This window comes from Monodelphis domestica, chromosome 4, assembly GCF_027887165.1.
Source record: "Monodelphis domestica isolate mMonDom1 chromosome 4, mMonDom1.pri, whole genome shotgun sequence".
Taxonomy (NCBI): domain Eukaryota; kingdom Metazoa; phylum Chordata; class Mammalia; order Didelphimorphia; family Didelphidae; genus Monodelphis; species Monodelphis domestica.
Window position 1 is genome coordinate 92581117 of NC_077230.1, and position 25668 is coordinate 92606784.

The following is a 25668-nucleotide window of genomic DNA, read 5'->3' on the forward strand; positions in this document are numbered from 1 at the left end:
CCCAGGGCAGGAAGAAGGACAAGAAGGACTAGGGGAGGGAGGAGGAAAAGTGCTTGGAGGAACAGGGAGACTAGAGTATAAAATAAAGAGTCCAGTAGGAGATGGGAAAGGGTTTCACCTCTTCTAATTGGCTGAAATCGCAGGTCCCATCTGCCCTGCTGCCAGGAGCAAGGACAAATCAGGTTCCAGTTCCATCTACTCTTTGAGTTCTGATGCAGCCACTGTAGACACTTCAGGCGGTAGTTGGGTCTCTGCTCTTTGTGTAATGTGTATATCTGAAAACCCCTGTAGCCTGGGGTGAAGGGTAAGCAAGGAGACATTAGGGGGAGGCTTAGACCAGGTCACTGCCACTGTCTGGTTTAATTTGGGGGGTGGGTGGGTTAGGACACTCCATAGTAATAAAAGGATATGCCTCGCTCCCATACTAGTCTCCTGTCCTGTTTGCCTTCACTGCAGAGCTGGAATTTTCTCATAGATCTAAAGATCATAGATTTGGAATTGGAAGGAATTTCAGGCCATTGATTCCAATCTTTTTATCTTCGAGATGAGGAAACTCAGGCCCCAGAAGCTTAAATGACTTGTCCACGCTCACTAAGGGAATGCCTCACATCTTTTGGGGGATTCCCTCCAATAGTCTTGGAAATAAGCATGAAGAATATTATGTCAGGGGGTTGATTTACCCCCACATATGCATCCAGAAAAGGAGCGTAGAAGCTGCTGGGAAAAGAGTTCCGAGACCCAAAGCAGGAGGGAAACTGAGAGTCATTGGGCTGGGAATTTGTTCTAAACCTTCTGTGTGAAGGGTTTGAGGCCCACCTAAATTCCCAAGGGCCGAGCCCCTCCAGCAATCATTTCTCAGCTGGGGCAGCGGGATGCTTGGATTATAAACCAAAATCTTAGAGAAATCGGGAGTTCAGATGTCATAGATCTTCACCTCCAAATACAGGACAATGCGGATTCCAGATACAGGGGAAATCAGCTGTGCCCTTCCTCCTTTTCCTCCCTACCCCCAACTCACGTCCTCAGAGTCCAGTTTACAGTGCTTTAGGCTGGAAAGCCCCTTGAGCTCCTTGAAAGGATGCTTTAATAGGGAAGGCTGCCTTATAGAGATAGCAAATCCTGATTGACTTAGAGGCTTGGGTTCAGGATATGGGGGGAGAGACTAGTGAGCCTGGAAGCTATAAGCCCTTCTACAGAGCTCTAACTAGGGTGGGATGACTAGAGCTTTGTCCTAAGACACCAAAATTCTGAGGATACAAAATATACTCTTTCAACAGTACACAAACAACTGAGTTCAGTACCTAGTTAGGGAGAATTAGTTAGAAATAAGCTTCTAGTTGGCACTACATTGTTAACAATAACTCTGTGGGCCACATAGTAACCAACTGCCCCTCCTGCTCAGCTGAATTTGACTTATTCCTAGAATTATTTTTGTATGATGAATTACAAAGTTTATTTGAGCTTTACGATTTGTTGCTGTCTGGTTTGGGGGGTGAAAATTTCTAGTGTTGTCTATTTTTTTGTTTTGTTTCTTGAACATGGGTGGATCAAATGAAGGTATTCTGTTACCTGTTTTAGAACCTTTCACCTGATCTGGACGGTATTTCTCCTCTGGGGGTCTGAGCCACAGTGGATCATTGAAGACAAATCCATCTCCACTGGAAACAAAAGGAAGAACCTTAGACTGCAGTGTCTGCTAAGATTTGGGACTATTAGTCCCCAAAGGGTTTGCTGTGTGTTCTGTGGCCAGAGCCCAGTGAGGAATCTGATCTTTAATCTAGGACACAGTTAGGGAATGGGCACATTCACAAGGGAGTGAAAGCAGCAGAACAGTGAGACCGAGTCTGGTCTGCGTCTCCCAGAAAAGAACTGAGAAGGGATCCTAGAAGGCATTTCAGGAGAAGGGAAGTTGAAACTCAGCACTGTAGCATTTTGGGATATAAAGTGCCCCACTGAAACATCTTGTCAGGCCTCCCTTTTTTGTTCTCTCTCCTAATAGAAAGACATAAAATTAGAAAAATAAAGGGTATTTGTCTTCTTTCTCATTTACTCTGCTAATTTAAATTGAACAAGAGACATCGGTGTTATATGGGGGATACGGAGGCCATGGATATTTATTTACATATCTAAAATTATGCTTTGCATCCTTTCTTAGAATCAAGTATGACAAACTGAAGGTGAAATTGATAGTAACAGTCATCCTCCCCATGGTACCTGGAGAAGCCCATGAGAGCATCAGCTGCTGAGGGTGGGGGCACAGCCCACTGCATCCCACCGTTCTGGTAAAGGATCAAGGCAAAAGATCGGCTCCCATCTGTCGTGAGGATGGCCTGGAAGGTGTTGTCCTAGAGGATTGGGGCAAACAGACACTCAGTGAGTAGTTAACTTTCTCTTTGTTGCATGGACAAATCATATTCAATACCATCCTGCCCCCTAGCACACCCAGTGTTTTAGGCCAAACAATAATGAGAAAATTTCTATTTGCTATCAATTTATTGGGACTTTAGAGAAGATTTCATTCATGGCTATCTAGAGTATTTTGCAAAGTGGAAATTTGCTTCTTTATAATTAATTTCCAGGAGGCAAGCAAATCATTCTATATTTGAGTTTAAAGTTGTTTACAGGACATGATTAAAGGGATCAAATTTTGTTAGCAGGGATAAGAGAGAGAGTTAAAGAAAGGCTTAATTAGCCTCCTTAGATATACTACTCTTTGACTTAAAAAAGTGAAAGATATTGCAGCAATAAGGATTAGAAATTTCTTAAAATAAATCTTTGTATTTACAGCTCTTAGTTTAGTGCTTTATGCACTGAAAATGGTTTGCAATAAATATTTGAATGAATGAAGATTCTGGACAGGGTAAATAACTTCCTATCTTTAAGGACTGTGACATCCCAAAATAGGTTATCAAGTAGTTTTTGTTGAATCATTTTCTCCGGAAAAGTAAAAAAAAAAACATGTTAAGTAGCTTTCTTACTCAAGTAGAATTTTAGGAGACCTCTCTAGCCTGAAGATTCTTGCATGTTTCTTTTCAAAAGGCTATATACAGGCAGCTTTCTCAGTCTCTCTGCTTACCCCAGATATTCTTTGGGCTGGGTAAGGAGGGGATTTAACCCATGTGATCTTCAGAGTCCATCTGGCCTCATACTGGAAACGAGTACATTTTTGAATCCAATACTCCACTTCTTTCAAAAAGTTGTCTTTTTCCCCATAGAATGTCCTATATTCCTATGAAAGGAAGAGAAAAATATAAAGACCTATCTAGATTCCCTTTCAGTTGTCTACTCATCCTCCTATAAGTTTTTCCTTTAACTCCTACTCTTACCTCCCCTCCACATCACTTAATGATTTAAAATGATTTTTTCATCAACTTGAGTCTTGTTATTAAATATCTCTCAATATTTTCCAAGCCTTTTATCACTTCTTTTTTTTGATCCCATAAAACTTATTAATGATTTATTGTGTTTTTTATTCAGTCCTTCTCTTCTCTCCCCATACCTTAAAAAGCATCATCTGGCAAAATATATAGTTTATGTCTTTCGTGTTTCCACTTCTCAGTTCATTATCTAGAGGTAACCATTCATTCACAAGTCATTCTTCAAATATTAAATTTGTAACTATATATAATGTTCCTTTGGTTCTACTCATTTCACTCTTCATTATCCCAGGTAGCTCTTTCCAAACTTTTAAAATATTGGTCTGCTCATCGTTTCTTATGATGCAGTAGTATTCCATCCCAAGCATATACCACAATTTGTTTAATTGTTCTCCAATTGATGAACATCCCCCTCAGTTTCCAGTTCCTTGTCACCATAAAGATAGCTGCTATAAATATTTTGGAACATATAGGTTCTTTACCTTTTTTTTTTTCCTTGGGAAACAGACCCAGCAATCTCTGAGGAAATACACAGTTTTATAACTCTCTGAGCATAATTTCAAATTGTTCTCCAGAGTGGTTGGAACAGTTCACATTTTCCCCAACAATGTATTATTAGTGTCCCCACTTTTCCACATCCTCTCCAATATTTGTCATTTTAGCCAGTCTGATGGGTATGAGATGATACCTGTTTTGGTTGGTTTGTATTTCCCTAATCAGTAGTGATTTAGAGCACTTTTTCATGTGTCTATACATAGCTTTGATTTCTTCATCCAAGAACTATTGGTTCATATTTTTTGCCCATTTATCAACCAGGGGATAGCTCTTATTCACAAAAATTTGAAGTTTTCTATATAATTTTGTTATTAAGACCTCTATCCAAGAGGTCCAAAATTTCCCCCAATTTTGTGTTTTCCTTTTAAGAAACATGTTTTATTTATATAAAACTTTTCAATTTAATGTACTAAAAATTATCCATTTTACATCTCACAGTGCTCTCCATCTTGTTTATTTGTAAATTCCTCCTCTGTCCATAAATTTCATAGATGTTTCCTGTTCTTCTAATTAGCTTGATATTTCTTTTTGTATAAACAATGTATCAATTTTTGATCTTATCATAGTAAACGGGGTAAGATGTTGGTCTATATATTCCTAGTTTCTATCAAACTACTTTTGTTTTCCCAACAGTTTTTACCAAATACTGATCTCTTTTCCCAAGAGTCTAGATCTACACATTTGTCAAATACTGTTTTTTGTATGTCTGCTTCACTAATCTACCTTTCTATTACTTAGCCAGTACCAGATAGTTTTGATAACTGCTGCTTTATAAAATAGTTTAAAATGTGGTACTGCTAGACCTCCTCTCTTTACATTTTTTCATTAATTACTTTGCTATTCTTGATCTTTTGTTCTTCCAAATGAATTTTGTTATTTTTTTCTGCTTAGTAAGTTATTTTTTTGCTAATTTGTTTGGGAAGGCATTAAATAAGTAGATCGTTTTAGTTATATTGGCTCTGCCCATCCATGAACAATTAATATTTCTCCAATTATTTATATCTGATTTTGTGTGTGTGTATAAACAATGTTTTATACTTATGTTCATGTAATTCTTAGGTTTGTTTTGGCAAGTATACTCCCAGGTATATTATTCTTATTCTATGTGTGGTTATTTTAAATGGAATATCTCTATCTCTTCTTGCAGGATTTTGTTAGTAATGTATAAAAATGCTAATAATTTGTGTAGGTTTATTTTCTATCCAGCTACTTTACTAAAATTATTGATAGTTTCAACTTAACTTTTTAATTGAATCTCTAGGATTTTTCATGTATATCATCATATTGTCTGCAAAAGAATTAGTTTTATTATCACTTTGCCCATTCAGGTTCCTTAAGTTTCTTTTTCATCTCTTACTGCTATTGTTGCCATTTCTAATACTGTGTTAAATAATATTGGTGATAATGAGAAGCTTTATTTTACTCCTGAGCTTATTGGGAAGGTTTTTATCTTCTCACTGTTAAAATCAATACTTGCTGATGGTTTTAGGTAGATGCTTTGTATCATTTTAAGAAAAACTCCGTTTATATTTATGCTTTCCAGAGATTTTAATGGGAATGTGTGTTGTAATTTATTGAAAGATTTTTCTGCATCTATTGATATAATCATATAATTTTTATTACTTTTGTTATTGATATGGTCAATTTAAGTTGATAGTTTCCCTTATTTTAACCATCTCTGAATCCCTGGATAAATTCTGTTGGGTTACAATATATAATCTTTGTGATGTATTGTTATAGTTTCCTAGCTAGTATTTTACTTAGGATTTTTACATCCATATTCATTAATGAAATTGGACTATAATTTTCTTTCTCTGTTTTTGCCTTTATCCCTTCTCTTGACCTCATCCTGAATTGTAAGTGGGGACCAGGTATTTGCTTTTTGCTCTCAGTAATTCCTCTAAAAGAATTAGATAACGGAACCAAGAGAAATTAATGGACCTTACCCTCCCCCTGTAAGTAAAATAGGTCAAGAATTATTCTAATTATTCTCATTTTACAACATGAGAAATTGAGGCACAAAGAGACTAAATGATATCTCCAAGGCATTTCTAATGGAAGGGGAAGAGGAATAGATGAAATTACCCCTATCTTAGACCCTTCTGTCTCTAATATGATTCAGATATAATAACATTTATATAGTGTTTACTATATGTCAGGCACTGTGCTAAGCACTTTATAAATATATTTTATCTTCACAACAACTCTACTAAATATGAAAAATTTCCCCCCTTTTACAGATGAGGAAACTAAGACAAAGGTTAAGTGACTTGTTCAGGGTTATGCAGCTAGTATCTCAGGCTGGATTTGAACTCAGGACTTCTTAACCCCAGGCTTAACTCCACTGTACCATGCAGAAGCCTTTTGGCCTTTTATCAATTGTTCTTTCTGAAGTAGCCCCCAAAAGACCAAAGATGGAAAAATTAAAAAGAGACCCCTGGCCAGGGACAGACATGGTTTCCCTTCTCACAGGAGATCAAGCTGTTTATGCAGATAGCAAGCTGGTTTCTGCTTAGCTTGGTTGGCAGGAGACAAAAGAGGAATTTCAGGAATATCAAAGGGCCAGCAAACTAACATTTGGCTAAGTGAAGATAAACACTCCTTGGATAACAGCCCCCTCATAAATCTAAGAATTGTCCCCCCATCTCAGACCCCACATTCCTGTGTTAAGGTTTGCTTGTTGTCAGATAAGAACTCTGTAATGTATATAATCTGTTCCTTAATGTCAAACCGGTGCAGTTTTCCATTAGGGAACTCTGCTCCAGCTGGTAGATTCTTTATTTCTCTCTATCATTAATAAATTATGGCTCCAATAATTGAAATTCTAGGTGTTTGAACTCATTTGTGAAGTGTACCACTTCATTTCCACTTTGACTTCTTTATCCTACACCTGGATTTCCACCTTAGAAACAGATTGTTTATTTTGAACACAGGATCAATTGAAAGTCTGGTTGCCAGAAGGAAGCTGGGATTCATGGAAGGTCAAAAAACAAGTGGACAGGAGAATTGGAGCACAAAAAGATTCCTAGGAGTCAGATCTATGTGGGTGCCTTTTCTTCTCTCACTCTCTCTAATTAAATACTATCCATTCTTTCTATTTTTGTATCCTCAGTGCCTGGCACAAAGTTGATGCTTAATAAGGACTTACTGACTGATCCTTCAAAGCCCTGCTCAAATGCCAAGTTCTCCATAAAGCCCTCTCTTAGACTGGCTAGAAACAATTTCTCCTGCCTTTGGATTTTAAGAGCACTTTTGTTTGTTCATATAGTAGTACTTAGACCATTCTGTCTTGTAACAAGTATATAAATCATCTCAATATCAGATCTTATTTCACCTTTGTGTGGTTAAGTTTTTTAAACATTAAACAAATAATTTAAATTTCAATTAAATTACTAGTTATTTCAATGTAAAAAGCATTTTTTGGTCAGTATTTAAATTGATAATATAGGAAGGCAGATTAATGAGCATTGTAGTCCATTAAAGAACAAAGCAGCTATCAAAAGAAGTATAGAATCATGGCAGTCAACAAGATTGAATAGGATGTCTTTTCTTATTTGGCAGGAGAGGGGGAGGAAGAGGCATGAAGCTAGGAATCTCTGGAAAGTCTCACTGCAGGGACATGCTTTGGGGGTGTCTCTTGAAAGAAAGTGATCTTAAGTAAAATGGGAAGAACTAAAAGTTATAAATGATCAGGCCCTCCAAGCTAAATTCTGAGTTAAACTATTCTTACAGGTCTAATATTTGGGGGAGGGGAGAGAGTACAGACAAATAAACTAGGGCTGTAGATCACAGAGAGGATGTAAACTGGCATTTATAGAAGTTTCTTCAGCAAGGAGTTCTAAATATCAGTAAAAACAGGGGTCCAGGCCTTATCCCCACCGAACAGTCAAAACTATAGGGCAGTACTTTCAATTGACTCTAAGGCACATCAATACAATACTTATTTGAGATAGTGTGGCCCTTTCTAAAAATCAGAGCTGGAAAGAGTTACAGTGCTCCCTCTAGGGGAAATGGAAAATATATGATTAAGGGCTAACCTAAAATGATTAAATCTTATAAACCTAGTTTCAGTGACAATTCTGAAGACTCCAAGATTTGTGAAGATGCTGCCAATATAACCTTCCCCTAACCACAAGGAAGATGTCAGCACTGAAATCCGTGGCTCTGATTCAAATTCTTCCATAAATTCCGGTGTTCTCTCCCTCAATTAAAAAAACTTAAACATAGCAAAGGAGTAGTTTGAGGGTTGCCTACTATGTTCTTTTGTATCTATAGCCTTAGAGCATGCCTCAATGCACCCAACAAAATGCTGAGGACCAAGAGGAAGCTCATGAGGGAGGCCAGAGCAGGAAATTGCCCAGCCTTGGAAGTTCAGGAAGGCCTGAACAGGGAGCTGCCTAGCCTTGAGAGTTTCAGAACCATAAATATGCCAAGACCCCAGCTGCAGTGGATACCAGATAAAGGCCAAGAAGACCCCAATAACATAAAATTTTCAAGGTTCCAACAATGGTATGTAGCAGATAAGGGGCTGGAAGGGGGGCCATACATGGAAAGTACTTAAGGCCCAGCCTTTCAGAAGCAACTGGGAACTCTGATGGCAGAAGTTTCCACTGGTGCGCGTACCAGTTCCATAATAAACGGCCCTTTCTTTGCCTGATTGCATTGTCCATGGGTCTTCCTTGGTGGAGGGTGAAATCCTGGACCTTAACACTCATGATCTGTACATAAAAAATTTAAATGCTTGAGGATGACATGAGGCTATTACAGGTTTGAGACATCCAGCATGCTAGAAAAGAAGCCAGTCTGAAAATTAAACAAAACACCCAAAGTCAGTTTTTTGGGAGATCTCTGAGAAAAGGCAAATAGCCTCAGCATGTTACTTAATTTTAGGAAAAAAACTGTTGAGAAAAAATACTATCTTCTCTCTTAAGATTCCTATAATGTACATTTTCTTCCTTTTTTTTAATAATAGAATTTATTTCCAGTGTCAATTGACTTTTCTCCAAGTTTCAAATTTGCCCCTCACCCCCCAGAACTCATCCCCTGAAGTAAATACCAGGTGCACCTGTTTTGAATTGAACAATAGACTTTGAAGGGTTTGGTGACCCCACTTTTGGTAGGACTGGCAGTCAAATGTTGAGTACCCTTATTTGTCTTAGTAGTTTCTCCAATTGTATTAAAATCCTCTCTCAGGAAGCCCAGCTCTTGGTTTGACCCTTTCCTTTTGTATTCATTGTAGTTGACCACTCCTCTGACACCCCAGCTGCTGGTTGCAGCCTGCTTGCGCCTTGTGTGGGCATTTTTGCTGTACCAAGTTCTCCAGAGGGTATAGAAGACCCCCAAGTTCTGTCAGTCTTAGGAGAATCATCTCCTGTGGTGTGTTCTCCCAGAGATACTGTTTGCAGAATCCCTGAGCCCTTGGCTTTGTGTGGTTTTTAGGAGCTTGACTCTGTGTGAGGCTGGAATATTGAACACTATCTTTCCTCATTAAAGACTTGGTTTTTGCTGACTTCTTTAGTAGTTCTGTGTTATTTCCAAGTTAACACCAGATATCTGAGTCCTTCCTTCCCCTCCCCTCACAGTAGAAGGCATCATTCAAACGTATATGTATGTATAGATTATGTCTTCCTTGTTTCCACTTTTAACATATGCTTTCTAAAAAAGAACCTTGGAGCCTCTGTTTTTCAACTGACATGTTGTACAGCAGCTGGGGCAAAGGATTAAAAAGAATTTTTTGTTAAAGTGTGAGCTAGAAGAAAAAATGCAAGCTAAGGAGCACTTTTGTTAAAAAGTTTTTGCTTTCAAGTGACCATCCCTGTACTAAATGTAACACAGTTTTCTGAAGCACCTGAGTTCTGTCAACTGGTTCTGTTCCATCAAAGAGAATTCAAAAGTTTCTATAGAACTTTCTCAACAACATTACACTGACCCCAACAGAAAGAGCACTAATTTTAAGGATGCCCATTTACTTCCTTATTGTTTACAATAGTTAAGCCCTTGAGGGAAAGCTACAGAGATCTGTATACTTTTTAACTCCCCTCCCCCAGTAGATTAGACTATTTTAATTCCTTTCTTCCTTTAATGAATTTTCTTCTGCATTAAGTCCACCTATGACAGCAATGTAGCATTATTCCTATAGAACTAATTGAACTCTCCTCCTTTACCCCCTTCTCTTTGAATTAACTCCTATCTTTAAGGAATTTTCTCCTGCACTAAGACCACTTAGGAAAACAAGACTCCAGCTTATCAACTAAAAGGTCCAGTAAAGGCTGAGTCATTAAATAAGTTAGTGTGTCAAGGAAGTTCATCCCCTCCATTCAAATTCTTACGTTAGTAAGAAATAAAGAGAAAAGAAGAGCTTTCAATATGTATATAGCTAGATTCTCTAATCTCTGACAAGAAATACAGAAATAATTTGAAGTCTCCACACAAGAATATAATTACAGGATGACTAAAACTTTACATCCTAGAGTAGGGCAACATTACTGCCAACCTATGGAACATAAGCTGGCTTTCTTTTCTTTTCCTTCCTTCCTTCCTTGCTCCCTCCCTTCCTTCAGTCCTCCCTTCCTTCTTTCAACCTATTACTTGACACGGTAGCTGTCAGCGATTTCTGGCTGAATATCACACACAAATTGTATAAGATTTTCCAGGACCTGGTCCTTGTTCAGGTTGTACAGTTCCTGGAGGCGCTCTATTTTCTCATCGGCCTCCTCATTCAGTTTGTTGGACATGTCATCGTGAGAAAGGGCCTCAGCTTCTTTGACTTCAAACGCTTTGTTCCTCTCCTGTCGGAACTCTTCGATCTCAACCTTAGCTTCATCATAGGCCTTCCTCAGTTTTTCTTGTCTTCGAACGCGGGCTTGGGCAATCTTCTCGGAAGCGTTCTTCTCCGCCTGCAGTAGCTGCTGGATACCCTGTGATTGGCTGGTCATGGCGAGCCCCACCCCGAGCCCGGACTGCAGGCCCCCAAGCCCTCCTTCCTATGCCTGCGCTTCCTACTTCCTGCAGGTCCGTGAACCCGCCCCTGCCCCACCCAGGTGCTCTCAGGCTGGGCACAGTCCCTGCTAGCATTTATTAAGCACCTATTATGTGCTAAAGGCTGAGGGCACAAAGACAAAGTCTGCACCTCGGGCATTTAACGTTCTCTCCCGAGACACTACGCAGGCCGGAGTCACCAAAAGAGTACAAAACGTATACAGAGTATCGTGCAAGGTAAATTTCAGCTGCCGAGATGAAGGAAGGAGAGGGCTCGCGGACAACAGGCGGTGCCCGAGCTGAATTTTGGAGAGCAGGGGAGCGTCTACGGGATAGAAATGAGAAGAGAGTTCAATCTAGGCACGGGGAGCAGTCAGTGTAAAGATCCGGCGAGTAGAGATGGATGTCATGGATAAGGAACAGAAAGGACCGCTTTGAATGGAGGGAAGATACATACAGTATTGCCCAACAAAAGTGCCTTCCTCACTAGGTGCTTATGAGCCTCCATTGAAATGACTTTTGTACAGAGTTCAGCAAACCTTTAAGTACCTTATAAAGGACGACGATTATTGTTAACTATTATTTAAATACTAAGGAGGGGCATTAGCAAGTGTAACCTGCAGGTGATAGGCAGCCACTGGAGTTTGCTGAGAAGGGAAGTGATATGGCTAGAATTGAGCAAAGGAAGTTAACTTTGGCAGATGGGTGGAAGACGGCCAGGAGACAGACTTGAGGGAGGAAGGCTGATTAAGAGGCTATTTTCAGTAGTCCAAGTGAGAGGTAATGAAAAAAAAATTAAGGTGGTGGTCATGTGAGAAGGGGATGAGTAATGGACATTTTGGGCACTTGGAACAGAAAAGTCTTGTCAACTATTGGTATGAATGAGAATGAAGAGTCAAGGATGCCTACAAGGTTTCAGAGGAGAGTGATTAGAAGAATGGTGGTGACCTCAACAGAAAGAGACTGGGAAGAAGAGTGAGTTTTGGGGAAAAGATAATGAGTTCTTTTTTGGGCAAGTTGATTTTGGAAATGTCTACAGGATAACCCATTCAAAATGTCGAATGAGAAGTTGGTGATGGGATGACATGGAACAGGACCTGAAAAGAATGACTAGGACCTTTTATAGAAGTTCTTGCCTCCTACAATTCTAGAATGGAATTAGGGATTCCTTAAAGTGGCAATGAAGGAGAACCTTTCAGGTCTAGAGTACAGATTGTAAGCTTTTAGATGTCCCAGGTATTGTGCCTTATTCTTTTCAGCACTGTATCTTCTTCATTCCCCTGGCATAATTCATGTAGCAAATGCTCAGTAAATATTGTTGACTGACTGAATGACTATAGGGGTCAATAATCTAACCAGGAGCAGAGGCAGACTTTTGGACATGTTCCAAGTTTATCGTTAGAGCAGGGTTCTTGAAATGATTTAGGTTTATTGTCGCATTTCATTGGTATAGGGAATTCTGGGAAGGAAACACCCTAAGTTGGCACCTTCTCCTAGTGCATCTTGGAGAAGTTTCCTTAGTCATTGCTGGGTCAAATGTCATGCAGTCAGTGAGTGTCAGAGGTAAGATTTGAACTGTAGTGGGATATGGGACCCCTAAATGCACCGAGAGACCCCAAATTCTAAGGATATGTGAAAAAACAGCCTGGCCCCTGTCTTAGGGATGTGGTATAGCCTGAGAACTGATACTGCTGCAATCAAGAGACAACTATGTAAACACTGAGGTCTGCAAAAGAACAGACAACATGCATATACCATGCATTTAGGGTGAGCCCCCCACAAGGAAGTGTATCTTTTGCTTACCCCTCAGACATGGGGGCTTTTCACAGGGCTACATTTCTTACTGACAAACCATAGTTGAACCTTTGAATCCTCTTCCCCACTTTCCTATAAACTCTTCATTTGTCACTCAATGTCCTTTGTCTGTAAACATTTATAAGCTTGACCTTCTAGGAGAGGCAGTCTCTGGGTCAAATGATTCTCTCTCCTAATACATTTCTCTTATTTTTTAAGATTTTCTGTGAGCCTCACATTTTGGGGTTAATTAAGTACTTCCAGACAAAATTGTATTTCCTCCCACAACACAACCTTTGTCTTCCTGATTTGGAGGCCAACTATTTGTCCATTTTTACCATGCCAATATTCTGTGTGGGTTTCTTTGATCCCAATACTTAGCAAATTTTTTTCTTTTCCCCCTACCTCCTTTCAGCTCTTCCCATTAAATTCCAGACCCTGTTGGCACCATTAGAACCAAGTCAGTCATACCCACCTGGTAAAATATCTCTCCTCTGCCCCTGGAAAAATCAGCATCGGCCCAAAATGCAGCCACTGTGGCCAAATGGTAGTTGACTGTAAAGCCATTGCGAGGTGGATTGGGGTAGGAGAAAATATCATATTCTGACGGCGGAAAGATGATCTGGCCATTGTCTGTGAACTGAAGGCAATCATGTTAGGGTTTGGCCCAAGTGCTTTTAGCAGAAGGGAGGGCTGAAACCAGAAGACTAGTTTGACTGACTGTGCAGAGGGGCAGTAGTTGGAGTCTGACGGGTTTTCCACAGTATCTTACAATGTTATTTTACCCATTCTCTTACCTCCATTTCTCTTTTAAATCATCCTAGATATTTTGCTGCACTAGGCATATTTATTACAAGGATTTTGATTTACTTTTCTATTGGGCAGAAAGAGAAGGAAGGAGAAGAGGAAATAGGGACAGGGTAGTGACTAAAAGAAAAAAGAAAAGATGAAGGTTATTAAGACATCCTTTTTTTTTTAATGTAGAGAAAAGAGCAGAAGACACAATACAAAGGTAGGACAAGTATGATAGTTTGGAAAGCTATAGGTTGATCTATACACAGATAGGAAGTTTCTGAGGCCACATTTGAACCTAGGACCTCCTGTCTCTAGGCCTGGCTCTCTATACACTGAGCTACCTACCTGACCCTAGGTTAAACACTTTTTTAAAAAGCCCACTTAACTCATTCGTCATCCCATATATTCAAAGACAAGTATGAGCTAGGAAGAAGGGCTGAGGGACCCTTTCTCAGCCATCTAAGCTGCTGATTAACTCAAATACCAAAAAAAGTAACTTGGAGCTAGAGTTGAGATTCCTGGGGTTGGGGTGCTGAGGTGGTTCTGGAGCTAGGAGACAGAGAGAGGCTGAGCCACTAAATAGAAGTACCTCAATATGACTTACATAGAGGAAATCCCGGAGTGTTGAACCAAAGGGAAATCCAATTTCAGGTTTGAAGACTCCTACAGTAAAGTCCACTCTTCTTCTGATATATCTTTGGTCCTGTCCATAGGGGAATAATAGAAAACCTGAAAAATGAAGAAGAGAAATGAGAGACCTTTGAATGAGAACCCTCATCATAACTAAAAGGATTCTCTGACTATTCTTTCAAGTATTCAAATTACACCAGATCTATGACTCCGTACCCCATCTTGTTTATCAAATCTACCTGGTAGTTTTCTAAATAAAATAAGGGGTTATGCCCCGGCACAGATACTGTCCCCTCTTCTGGGCTCTGTTGCTCCTCTTTCCAAAATCATTGCATAGGGGAGGAGTGTGGGAAACAATTTTGAGTTGTAATTTCTGAGCTTCTATGTAAAACAGTAGACTCGTAGAAGAGATATTGTCACCCCTTCCTAGTGCTGTGGTGATAGGACAGCAACTAGACTCCCCATGATCCAGAGGTAATATAGATAAACAATATGGAGGCAGGAAATTTTGACTTTCAGTCCTACTAACAATGATTTTGGGCAAATCATTTAACTTCTTTGAGTGTTTCCTCATCTATAAAAATAGAGATCATTGTATGAGTAGGTCCTACCCTGAAAGAGCTATTGAGGTTAAAAGAGGTGAAATATAAGATACTTTGCCCACTCTTGAGCACTATGTAATTGTTTAGACATAATAGTAATAATAGTTGTTTTTATTAAGGCAATACAAGTGAGGAGAGGCTAAGAAACTATTCCCAAGAGACTTATACCATCAGGGTTGGAAGTAGGATGAGGACGAAGATGCCCTAGTTCCCAGTTAGATGTTAGTGGGAATTAACATGGCATCTCTTCCCAATGTGCATTTTGAGCTCCAGCTAGATATAAGTACTGAGCAGCCTTCTCACTTTTAAAGGGAATGGTGGTAGTTGTGAATATTGTTGGTTGGGTGACAGTAGATATTCCCAGAGTGGAAGCTGGTTGGGAAAGAAGGGTATTTTGAAGTAGTGTAGTAGCTGTACTCTTTTCACTGTGGTTCCATGCTGGAAAAGTTGTTGTTTCTAGGTTTGGGAGAGGAAGGAAATCATTATCAATCATAGAAAGAGAAGAGTGGAATGTTGTCTCACTAACAGAAACCAAGGGCTTTTAGGGATCATAGGCTGTTCTAAACCACCATTCCCAAGCCCCACTGTATAGCTGCTTCCAGCTTGCCTCCCACAATCACTGTTCAGGGGAATAACCCTTGTGGAACAAGGACATGCCAACTGCCTCTGCATTTTTAACTCAACAGCCATGGTTCAAGAAGAATTAGAAAAGAAAGCCTTCACCATACAAGTCCTTGGCACCTTCAGATGATTCAACATCAGAAATATATATGGTTTGATTAGTGGAAATAAAACTAAAGAAAATGTTGTGCTGTTGTACCCTGAGGACCACAAGACTTTTTATCTGACTTGAAACCTTCTGTTTGTTTTGTTTCCCTCTTTAGAATGTAAGATCCTTGAGATCAAGAATTGCTTTGCACTTAGCACAAGGCTTTGCACATAGTGAGTGCTTAGTTAAATGTGCTTCCTTTTAATTATTGATTCATTCACTTGTTCATTCTTTCTTAAGTGATAAAAAGGGATTTCTGGAGGTAACCTCCATAAGTCCAAACCCCAGTCTCCTCTGCTACAGAGATCCTCTTCCTAACCATATCTTGGAAAGGCGTACCAAAAGCTCACTTCATCCTTCATAGGTTAGACTCTCCCTATCCTTAGCCTACGTTGTTCCAATTAGCTCTTCTCTCATTCTCTCTCTCTTTTCATTTCTCTATATCTTTTTCTCTCTGTTTCTCCTGTCTGTCTCTGTCTCTCTGTGTCTATGTCTCTCTTCATCTCTGTCTCTGTTATCTATCTCTCTTTAATAAGGCTTTAGATTGAAAACTAGAGGGGACCTTAAAGGTGAATGAGTACATTCTTTCTTCATTTTAAAGATGAGGAAGCAGAAGCTAAGAGAGCTTGGCTTTACCTTAGTTAAAAAGTTCCTGAAGTAGAATTTGAATTAAAGTGCATGACACCAAATATAACTAATAGTCTGCCCACTATACCACCCAGCTGCCTCAAAAGCAGAGGACTTTCTCAGGTTTAAGTGACTCAGAGTGTACACCACATAAAGAGACAATGGAGCTCCGACTGACCTGGTGCAAGGGAAGTTGAAGCATTCTTAGAAGTCATTGGGATCGTTGTGCTGGATTGGAGAAGGTTGGATGTAGATGTGCTTCGAACAGGTGGACTGGTGATGTGATTTGTGGATGAAAGAGTTTGACTTGTAATGACAGTGGTTCCAGAGGATGAGATAATGGGGAGCTGTGTGGAAGAGGTGGAGTTGATGACTGCAGTAGATGTACTTTTTGTAGAGCTAGGAGGTCTAGTATAACTAGAAGACAAACTTGGAATGATACTTGTAGTCTCTGTAAAGGCAGAGCTCCTGGTTGACTGTTGAGATGGCTCCAGACTTTGACCAGTGGTAGGTGCTATGGAGGTAAAAGCTTCTGTCTTGGTTGATGGTTGGGACACGGATGATGCTGATGGAACAACTGTGGTGCTTGAGAGGCCTGTAGAACTCACAAAGGGTGTCACCATAATGGAGGAACCAAAATGGGTTGTGGCAGTGGTTGTGTGTACAGGAACCTGGCTTGTAGTGCTGGACACATATGTGCTGGTAAGTGGATCTTGATTCAAGGAAGGAATAGTTACAGGAACAATGCTCTCACTGACTCCTGTGTTTGTACTTCTGATTGGGGAAAGAGTGGATCTTTCTGTGGTTGTGGAGAAGGTTCCTTTTGTGGCAATAGCAGATGTGAGACTGAAAGTGGAAGAAGCATGAGTTGTGATGAAAGCTGAAGACGGTTTTGGAGAGGTAACACCTGTAGTGGATGAAGAAGACCTGAGAGTAGTAGGAATACTGGAATCTGTGCCCCTTAATGGAGGTTCTGTGGTGATTCCAGGAGGGATTATAGATTCAGTTGTTATTATAGTGGGAAACATATGAGAGGTGCTTGAGGTGATAGTTGTTGCCTCCTGAGTGTCTGTAGTCTGGGAGGAGGTTCCTGGTTTTTGACTGACAGTGGTTGGTCCAGCAGTGGTGCTCTCTGTCCCCTGAGTGGAAGGAGCCTGAGAGGTTCCTGTTGTTGATCCAGAAGTGGTGAGAAGGCTGGTGGAAAGAGTTGCTGTTTGTAAAGTAGTTGACTCTGTAGCAGTGCTCCCTGTGATGGAGGAAAGTGTTGTGGGAGTTGAACCTGTACTTCCTGGCTGAGAGACTATGGCGGTAACTGGAGTAGAGGTTATGGATTCAGCTGTTGTCTGAATAGAACTGTGTGAGGTGGTTTCCAAGGTTGTGGTCTTCTGAGTGTCTGTAGTTTGAGTGGAGGTTCCTGGCTGTTGACTGACAGTGGTTGGTCCAGCAGTGGTGCTCTCTGTCCCCTGAGTGGAAGGAGCCTGAGAAGTTCCTGTTGTTGATCCAGAAGTGGTGAGAAGGCTGGTGGAAGGAGTTGTTGTTTGTAAAGTAGTTGACTCTGTAGCAGTGCTCCCTGTGGTGGAGGAAAAAGTTGTGAGAGTTGAACCTGGACTTCCTGACTGAGGGACTGTGGTGCTCACTGGAGTAGAGGTTATGGATTCAGCTGTTGTCTGAATAGAACTGTGTGAGGTGGTTTCCAAGGTTGTGGTCTTCTGAGTGTCTGTAGTCTGAGTGGAGGTTCCTGGCTGTTGACTGACAGTGGTTGGTCCAGCAGTGGTGCTCTCTGTCCCCTGAGTGGAAGGAGCCTTAGAAGTTCCTGTTGTTGATCCAGAAGTGGTGAGAAGGCTGGTGGAAGGAGTTGCTGTTTGTAAAGTAGTTGACTCTGTAGCAGTGCTCCCTGTGGTGGAGGAAAAAGTTGTGAGAGTTGAACCTGTACTTCCTGACTGAGGGACTGTGGTGCTCACTGGAGTAGAGGTTATGGATTCAGCTGTTGTCTGAATAGAACTGTGTGAGGAGGTTTCCAAGGTTGTGGTCTTCTGAGTGTCTGTAGTCTGAGTGGAGGCTCCTGGCTGTTGACTGACAGTGGTTGGTCCAGCAGTGGTGCTCTCTGTCCCCTGAGTGGAAGGAGCCTGAGAAGTTCCTGTTGTTGATCCAGAAGTGGTGAGAAGGCTGGTGGAAGGAGTTGCTGTTTGTAAAGTAGTTGACTCTGTAGCAGTGCTCCCTGTGGTGGAGGAAAAAGTTGTGAGAGTGGAACCTGTACTTCCTGACTGAGGGACTGTGGTGCTCACTGGAGTAGAGGTTATGGATTCAGCTGTTGTCTGAATAGAACTGTGTGAGGTGGTTTCCAAGGTTGTGGTCTTCTGAGTGTCTGTAGTCTGAGTGGAGGTTCCTGGCTGTTGACTGACAGTGGTTGGTCCAGCAGTGGTGCTCTCTGTCCCCTGAGTGGAAGGAGCCTTAGAAGTTCCTGTTGTTGATCCAGAAGTGGTGAGAAGGCTGGTGGAAGGAGTTGCTGTTTGTAAAGTAGTTGACTCTGTAGCAGTGCTCCCTGTGGTGGAGGAAAAAGTTGTGAGAGTTGAACCTGTACTTCCTGACTGAGGGACTGTGGTGCTCACTGGAGTAGAGGTTATGGATTCAGCTGTTGTCTGAATAGAACTGTGTGAGGAGGTTTCCAAGGTTGTGGTCTTCTGAGTGTCTGTAGTCTGAGTGGAGGCTCCTGGCTGTTGACTGACAGTGGTTGGTCCAGCAGTGGTGCTCTCTGTCCCCTGAGTGGAAGGAGCCTGAGAAGTTCCTGTTGTTGATCCAGAAGTGGTGAGAAGGCTGGTGGAAGGAGTTGCTGTTTGTAAAGTAGTTGACTCTGTAGCAGTGCTCCCTGTGGTGGAGGAAAAAGTTGTGAGAGTGGAACCTGTACTTCCTGACTGAGGGACTGTGGTGCTCACTGGAGTAGAGGTTATGGATTCAGCTGTTGTCTGAATAGAACTGTGTGAGGAGGTTTCCAAGGTTGTGGTCTTCTGAGTGTCTGTAGTCTGAGTGGAGGCTCCTGGCTGTTGACTGACAGTGGTTGGTCCAGCAGTGGTGCTCTCTGTTCCCTGAGTGGAAGGAGCCTGAGAAATTCCTGTTGTTGATCCAGAAGTGGTGAGAAGGCTGGTGGAAGGAGTTGTTGTTTGTAAAGTAGTTGACTCTGTAGCAGTGCTCCCTGTGGTGGAGGAAAAAGTTGTGAGAGTTGAACCTGTACTTCCTGACTGAGGGAGTGTTGTGATCACTGGAGTAGAGGTTATGGATTCAGCTGTTGTTTGAATAGAACTGTGTGAGGAGGTTTCCAAGGTTGTGGTCTTCTGAGTGTCTGTAGTCTGAGTGGAGGTTCCTGGCTGTTGACTGACAGTGGTTGGTCCAGCAGTGGTGCTCTCTGTCCCCTGAGTGGAAGGAGCCTGAGAAGTTCCTGTTGTTGATCCAGAAGTGGTGAGAAGGCTGGTGGAAGGAGTTGCTGTTTGTAAAGTAGTTGACTCTGTAGCAGTGCTCCCTGTGGTGGAGGAAAAAGTTGTGAGAGTTGAACCTGTACTTCCTGACTGAGGGAGTGTTGTGATCACTGGAGTAGAGGTTATGGATTCAGCTGTTGTCTGAATAGAACTGTGTGAGGAGGTTTCCAAGGTTGTGGTCTTCTGAGTGTCTGTAGTCTGAGTGGAGGTTCCTGGCTGTTGACTGACAGTGGTTGGTCCAGCAGTGGTGCTCTCTGTCCCCTGAGTGGAAGGAGCCTGAGAAGTTCCGGTTGTTGATCCAGAAGTGGTGAGAAGGCTGGTGGAAGGAGTTGCTGTTTGTAAAGTAGTTGACTCTGTAGCAGTGCTCCCTGTGGTGGAGGAAAAAGTTGTGAGAGTTGAACCTGTACTTCCTGACTGAGGGACTGTGGTGCTCACTGGAGTAGAGGTTATGGATTCAGCTGTTGTCTGAATAGAACTGTGTGAGGAGGTTTCCAAGGTTGTGGTCTTCTGAGTGTCTGTAGTCTGAGTGGAGGCTCCTGGCTGTTGACTGACAGTGGTTGGTCCAGCAGTGGTGCTCTCTGTCCCCTGAGTGGAAGGAGCCTGAGAAGTTCCTGTTGTTGATCCAGAAGTGGTGAGAAGGCTGGTGGAAGGAGTTGCTGTTTGTAAAGTAGTTGACTCTGTAGCAGTGCTCCCTGTGGTGGAGGAAAAAGTTGTGAGAGTGGAACCTGTACTTCCTGACTGAGAGACTGTGGCGGTAACTGGAGTAGAGGTTATGGATTCAGCTGTTGTCTGAATAGAACTGTGTGAAGAGGTTTCCAAGGTTGTGGTCTTCTGAGTGTCTGTAGTCTGAGTTGAGGTTCCTGGCTGTTGACTGACAGTGGTTGGTCCAGCAGTGGTGCTCTCTGTTCCCTGAGTGGAAGGAGCCTGAGAAGTTCCTGTTGTTGATCCAGAAGTGGTGAGAAGGCTGGTGGAAGGAGTTGTTGTTTGTAAAGTAGTTGACTCTGTAGCAGTGCTCCCTGTGGTGGAGGAAAAAGTTGTGAGAGTTGAACCTGTACTTCCTGACTGAGGGACTGTGGTGCTCACTGGAGTAGAGGTTATGGATTCAGCTGTTGTCTGAATAGAACTATGTGAGGAGGTTTCCAAGGTTGTGGTCTTCTGAGTGTCTGTAGTCTGAGTGGAGGCTCCTGGCTGTTGACTGACAGTGGTTGATCCAGCAGTGGTGCTCTCTGTCCCCTGAGTGGAAGGAGCCTGAGAAGTTCCTGTTGTTGATCCAGAAGTGGTGAGAAGGCTGGTGGAAGGAGTTGTTGTTTGTAAAGTAGTTGACTCTGTAGCAGTGCTCCCTATGGTGGAGGAAAAAGTTGTGGGAGTTGAACCTGTACTTCGTGGCTGAGAGAGTGTTGTGGTCACTGGAGTAGAGGTTATGGATTCAGCTGTTGTCTGAATAGAACTGTGTGAGGAGGTTTCCAAGGTTGTGGTCTTCTGAGTGTCTGTAGTCTGAGTGGAGGTTCCTGGCTGTTGACTGACAGTGGTTGGTCCAGCAGTGGTGCTCTCTGTCCCCTGAGTGGAAGGAGCCTGAGAAGTTCCGGTTGTTGATCCAGAAGTGGTGAGAAGGCTGGTGGAAGGAGTTGCTGTTTGTAAAGTAGTTGACTCTGTAGCAGTGCTCCCTGTGGTGGAGGAAAAAGTTGTGAGAGTTGAACCTGTACTTCCTGACTGAGGGACTGTGGTGCTCACTGGAGTAGAGGTTATGGATTCAGCTGTTGTCTGAATAGAACTGTGTGAGGAGGTTTCCAAGGTTGTGGTCTTCTGAGTGTCTGTAGTCTGAGTGGAGGCTCCTGGCTGTTGACTGACAGTGGTTGGTCCAGCAGTGGTGCTCTCTGTCCCCTGAGTGGAAGGAGCCTGAGAAGTTCCTGTTGTTGATCCAGAAGTGGTGAGAAGGCTGGTGGAAGGAGTTGCTGTTTGTAAAGTAGTTGACTCTGTAGCAGTGCTCCCTGTGGTGGAGGAAAAAGTTGTGAGAGTGGAACCTGTACTTCCTGACTGAGAGACTGTGGCGGTAACTGGAGTAGAGGTTATGGATGCAGCTGTTGTCTGAATAGAACTGTGTGAAGAGGTTTCCAAGGTTGTGGTCTTCTGAGTGTCTGTAGTCTGAGTTGAGGTTCCTGGCTGTTGACTGACAGTGGTTGGTCCAGCAGTGGTGCTCTCTGTTCCCTGAGTGGAAGGAGCCTGAGAAGTTCCTGTTGTTGATCCAGAAGTGGTGAGAAGGCTGGTGGAAGGAGTTGTTGTTTGTAAAGTAGTTGACTCTGTAGCAGTGCTCCCTGTGGTGGAGGAAAAAGTTGTGAGAGTTGAACCTGTACTTCCTGACTGAGGGACTGTGGTGCTCACTGGAGTAGAGGTTATGGATTCAGCTGTTGTCTGAATAGAACTATGTGAGGAGGTTTCCAAGGTTGTGGTCTTCTGAGTGTCTGTAGTCTGAGTGGAGGCTCCTGGCTGTTGACTGACAGTGGTTGATCCAGCAGTGGTGCTCTCTGTCCCCTGAGTGGAAGGAGCCTGAGAAGTTCCTGTTGTTGATCCAGAAGTGGTGAGAAGGCTGGTGGAAGGAGTTGTTGTTTGTAAAGTAGTTGACTCTGTAGCAGTGCTCCCTATGGTGGAGGAAAAAGTTGTGGGAGTTGAACCTGTACTTCGTGGCTGAGAGAGTGTTGTGGTCACTGGAGTAGAGGTTATGGATTCAGCTGTTGTCTGAATAGAACTGTGTGAGGAGGTTTCCAAGGTTGTGGTCTTCTGAGTGTCTGTAGTCTGAGTGGAGGTTCCTGGCTGTTGACTGACAGTGGTTGGTCCAGCAGTGGTGCTCTCTGTCCCCTGAGTGGAAGGAGCCTGAGAAGTTCCTGTTGTTGATCCAGAAGTGGTGAGAAGGCTGGTGGAAGGAGTTGTTGTTTGTAAAGTAGTTGACTCTGTAGCAGTGCTCCCTGTGGTGGAGGAAAAAGTTGTGAGAGTTGAACCTGGACTTCCTGACTGAGGGACTGTGGTGCTCACTGGAGTAGAGGTTATGGATTCAGCTGTTGTCTGAATAGAACTGTGTGAGGAGGTTTCCAAGGTTGTGGTCTTCTGAGTGTCTGTAGTCTGAGTGGAGGCTCCTGGCTGTTGACTGACAGTGGTTGGTCCAGCAGTGGTGCTCTCTGTCCCCTGAGTGGAAGGAGCCTGAGAAGTTCCTGTTGTTGATCCAGAAGTGGTGAGAAGGCTGGTGGAAGGAGTTGTTGTTTGTAAAGTAGTTGACTCTGTAGCAGTGCTCCCTGTGGTGGAGGAAAAAGTTGTGAGAGTGGAACCTGTACTTCCTGACTGAGAGACTGTGGCGGTAACTGGAGTAGAGGTTATGGATTCAGCTGTTGTCTGAATAGAACTGTGTGAAGAGGTTTCCAAGGTTGTGGTCTTCTGAGTGTCTGTAGTCTGAGTTGAGGTTCCTGGCTGTTGACTGACAGTGGTTGGTCCAGTAGTGGTGCTCTCTGTCCCCTGAGTGGAAGGAGCCTGAGAAGTTCCTGTTGTTGATCCAGAAGTGGTGAGAAGGCTGGTGGAAGGAGTTGTTGTTTGTAAAGTAGTTGACTCTGTAGCAGTGCTCCCTGTGGTGGAGGAAAAAGTTGTGAGAGTTGAACCTGTACTTCCTGACTGAGGGAGTGTTGTGATCACTGGAGTAGAGGTTATGGATTCAGCTGTTGTCTGAATAGAACTGTGTGAGGAGGTTTCCAAGGTTGTGGTCTTCTGAGTGTCTGTAGTCTGAGTGGAGGTTCCTGGCTGTTGACTGACAGTGGTTGGTCCAGCAGTGGTGCTCTCTGTTCCCTGAGTGGAAGGAGCCTGAGAAGTTCCTGTTGTTGATCCAGAAGTGGTGAGAAGGCTGGTGGAAGGAGTTGCTGTTTGTAAAGTAGTTGACTCTGTAGCAGTGCTTCCTTCAGTGGAGGAAAGTGTTGTGGGAGTTGAACCTGTACTTCCTGACTGAGAGAGTGTTGTGGTCACTTGAGTAGAGGTTATGGATTCAGCTGTTGTCTGAATAGAACTGTGTGAAGAGGTTTCCAAGGTTGTGGTCTTCTGAGTGTCTGTAGTCTGAGTTGAGGTTCCTGGCTGTTGACTGACAGTGGTTGATCCAGCAGTGGTGCTCTCTGTCCCCTGAGTGGAAGGAGCCTGAGAAGTTCCTGTTGTTGATCCAGAAGTGGTGAGAAGGCTGGTGGAAGGAGTTGTTGTTTGTAAAGTAGTTGACTCTGTAGCAGTGCTTCCTTCAGAGGAGGAAAGTGTTGTGGGAGTTGAACCTGTACTTCCTGACTGAGAGAGTGTTGTGGTCACTGGAGTAGAGGTTATGGATTCAGCTGTTGTCTGAATAGAATTGTGTGAGGAGGTTTCCAAGGTTGTGGTCTTCTGAGTGTCTGTAGTTTGAGTGGAAGTTCCTGGCTGTTGACTGACAGTGGTTGGTCCAGCAGTGGTGCTCTCTGTTCCCTGAGTGGAAGGAGCCTGAGAAGTTCCTGTTGTTGATCCAGAAGTGGTGAGAAGGCTGGTGGAAGGAGTTGTTGTTTGTAAAGTAGTTGACTCTGTAGGAGTGCTCCCTGTGGTGGAGGAAAAAGTTGTGGGAGTTGAACCTGTACTTCGTGGCTGAGAGAGTGTTGTGGTCACTGGAGTAGAGGTTATGGATTCAGCTGTTGTCTGAATAGAACTGTGTGAGGAGGTTTCCAAGGTTGTGGTCTTCTGAGTGTCTGTAGTCTGAGTGGAGGCTCCTGGCTGTTGACTGACAGTGGTTGATCCAGCAGTGGTGCTCTCTGTCCCCTGAGTGGAAGGAGCCTGAGAAATTCCTGTTGTTGATCCAGAAGTGGTGAGAAGGCTGGTTGAAGGAGTTGTTGTTTGTAAAGTAGTTGACTCTGTAGCAGTGCTCCCTGTGGTGGAGGAAAAAGTTGTGAGAGTTGAACCTGTACTTCCTGACTGAGGGAGTGTTGTGATCACTGGAGTAGAGGTTATGGATTCAGCTGTTGTCTGAATAGAACTGTGTGAAGAGGTTTCCAAGGTTGTGGTCTTCTGAGTGTCTGTAGTCTGAGTGGAGGTTCCTGGCTGTTGACTGACAGTGGTTGGTCCAGCAGTGGTGCTCTCTGTTCCCTGAGTGGAAGGAGCCTGAGAAGTTCCTGTTGTTGATCCAGAAGTGGTGAGAAGGCTGGTGGAAGGAGTTGTTGTTTGTAAAGTAGTTGACTCTGTAGCAGTGCTCCCTATGGTGGAGGAAAAAGTTGTGGGAGTTGAACCTGAACTTCCTGACTGAGGGACTGTGGTGCTCACTGGAGTAGAGGTTATGGATTCAGCTGTTGTCTGAATAGAACTGTGTGAGGAGGTTTCCAAGGTTGTGGTCTTCTGAGTGTCTGTAGTCTGAATGGAGGCTCCTGGCTGTTGACTGACAGTGGTTGGTCCAGCAGTGGTGCTCTCTGTCCCCTGAGTGGAAGGAGCCTGAGAAGTTCCTGTTGTTGATCCAGAAGTGGTGAGAAGGCTGGTGGAAGGAGTTGTTGTTTGTAAAGTAGTTGACTCTGTAGCAGTGCTTCCTTCAGAGGAGGAAAGTGTTGTGGGAGTTGAATCTGTACTTCGTGGCTGAGAGAGTGTTGTGATCACTGGAGTAGAGGTTATGGATTCAGCTGTTGTCTGAATAGAATTGTGTGAGGAGGTTTCCAAGGTTGTGGTCTTCTGAGTGTCTGTAGTCTGAGTGGAGGCTCCTGGCTGTTGACTGACAGTGGTTGGTCCAGCAGTGGTGCTCTCTGTCCCCTGAGTGGAAGGAGCCTGAGAAGTTCCTGTTGTTGATCCAGAAGTGGTGAGAAGGCTGGTGGAAGGATTTGCTGTTTGTAAAGTACTTGACTGTGTAGCAGTGCTCCCTGTGGTGGAATAAAGAGGTGTTAAGTTCATGAATTATCTGTTTTTTGATCAGAGTATTAATAATTGTTTTGGGGGAATTGGTTTTGTGAAGGTTTGGGAGTCCTTGCATAGACCTCTTACATATGGTGGATGTTTTACTTAATCTTGGTAGCCTAGAGATGACGATGTGGACAGGAAACATTCTAGGTTTTTTT

General features: G+C 43.0%; 2 protein-coding genes across 2 annotated transcripts in view; both read right to left on the minus strand.

Moving 5' to 3' along the window:
- The window catches only part of MUC4 (mucin 4, cell surface associated), a 110525-nt gene that overhangs the window by 30023 nt on the left and 54834 nt on the right, over positions 1–25668 (minus strand). Inside the window, exons 2-8 of the mRNA XM_056826089.1 lie at positions 16306–25473; positions 14104–14228; positions 13180–13344; positions 3077–3229; positions 2215–2345; positions 1570–1658; positions 119–292 (exon numbers count right to left, since the gene is read on the minus strand). Coding sequence (XP_056682067.1) covers positions 119–292; positions 1570–1658; positions 2215–2345; positions 3077–3229; positions 13180–13344; positions 14104–14228; positions 16306–25473 — 10005 coding nt within the window. The remainder of the gene's footprint in view (positions 1–118; positions 293–1569; positions 1659–2214; positions 2346–3076; positions 3230–13179; positions 13345–14103; positions 14229–16305; positions 25474–25668) is intronic.
- Positions 8438–10987, minus strand: LOC103094341 (V-type proton ATPase subunit G 1-like). The gene is made up of 2 exons (XM_007493848.3): positions 10589–10987; positions 8438–9639 (listed from the first exon to the last, which is right to left on the minus strand). The coding sequence occupies exons 1-2, from the start codon at positions 10865–10867 to the stop codon at positions 9574–9576; spliced, it is 345 nt and encodes a 114-aa protein (XP_007493910.2). The 5' UTR covers positions 10868–10987; the 3' UTR covers positions 8438–9573.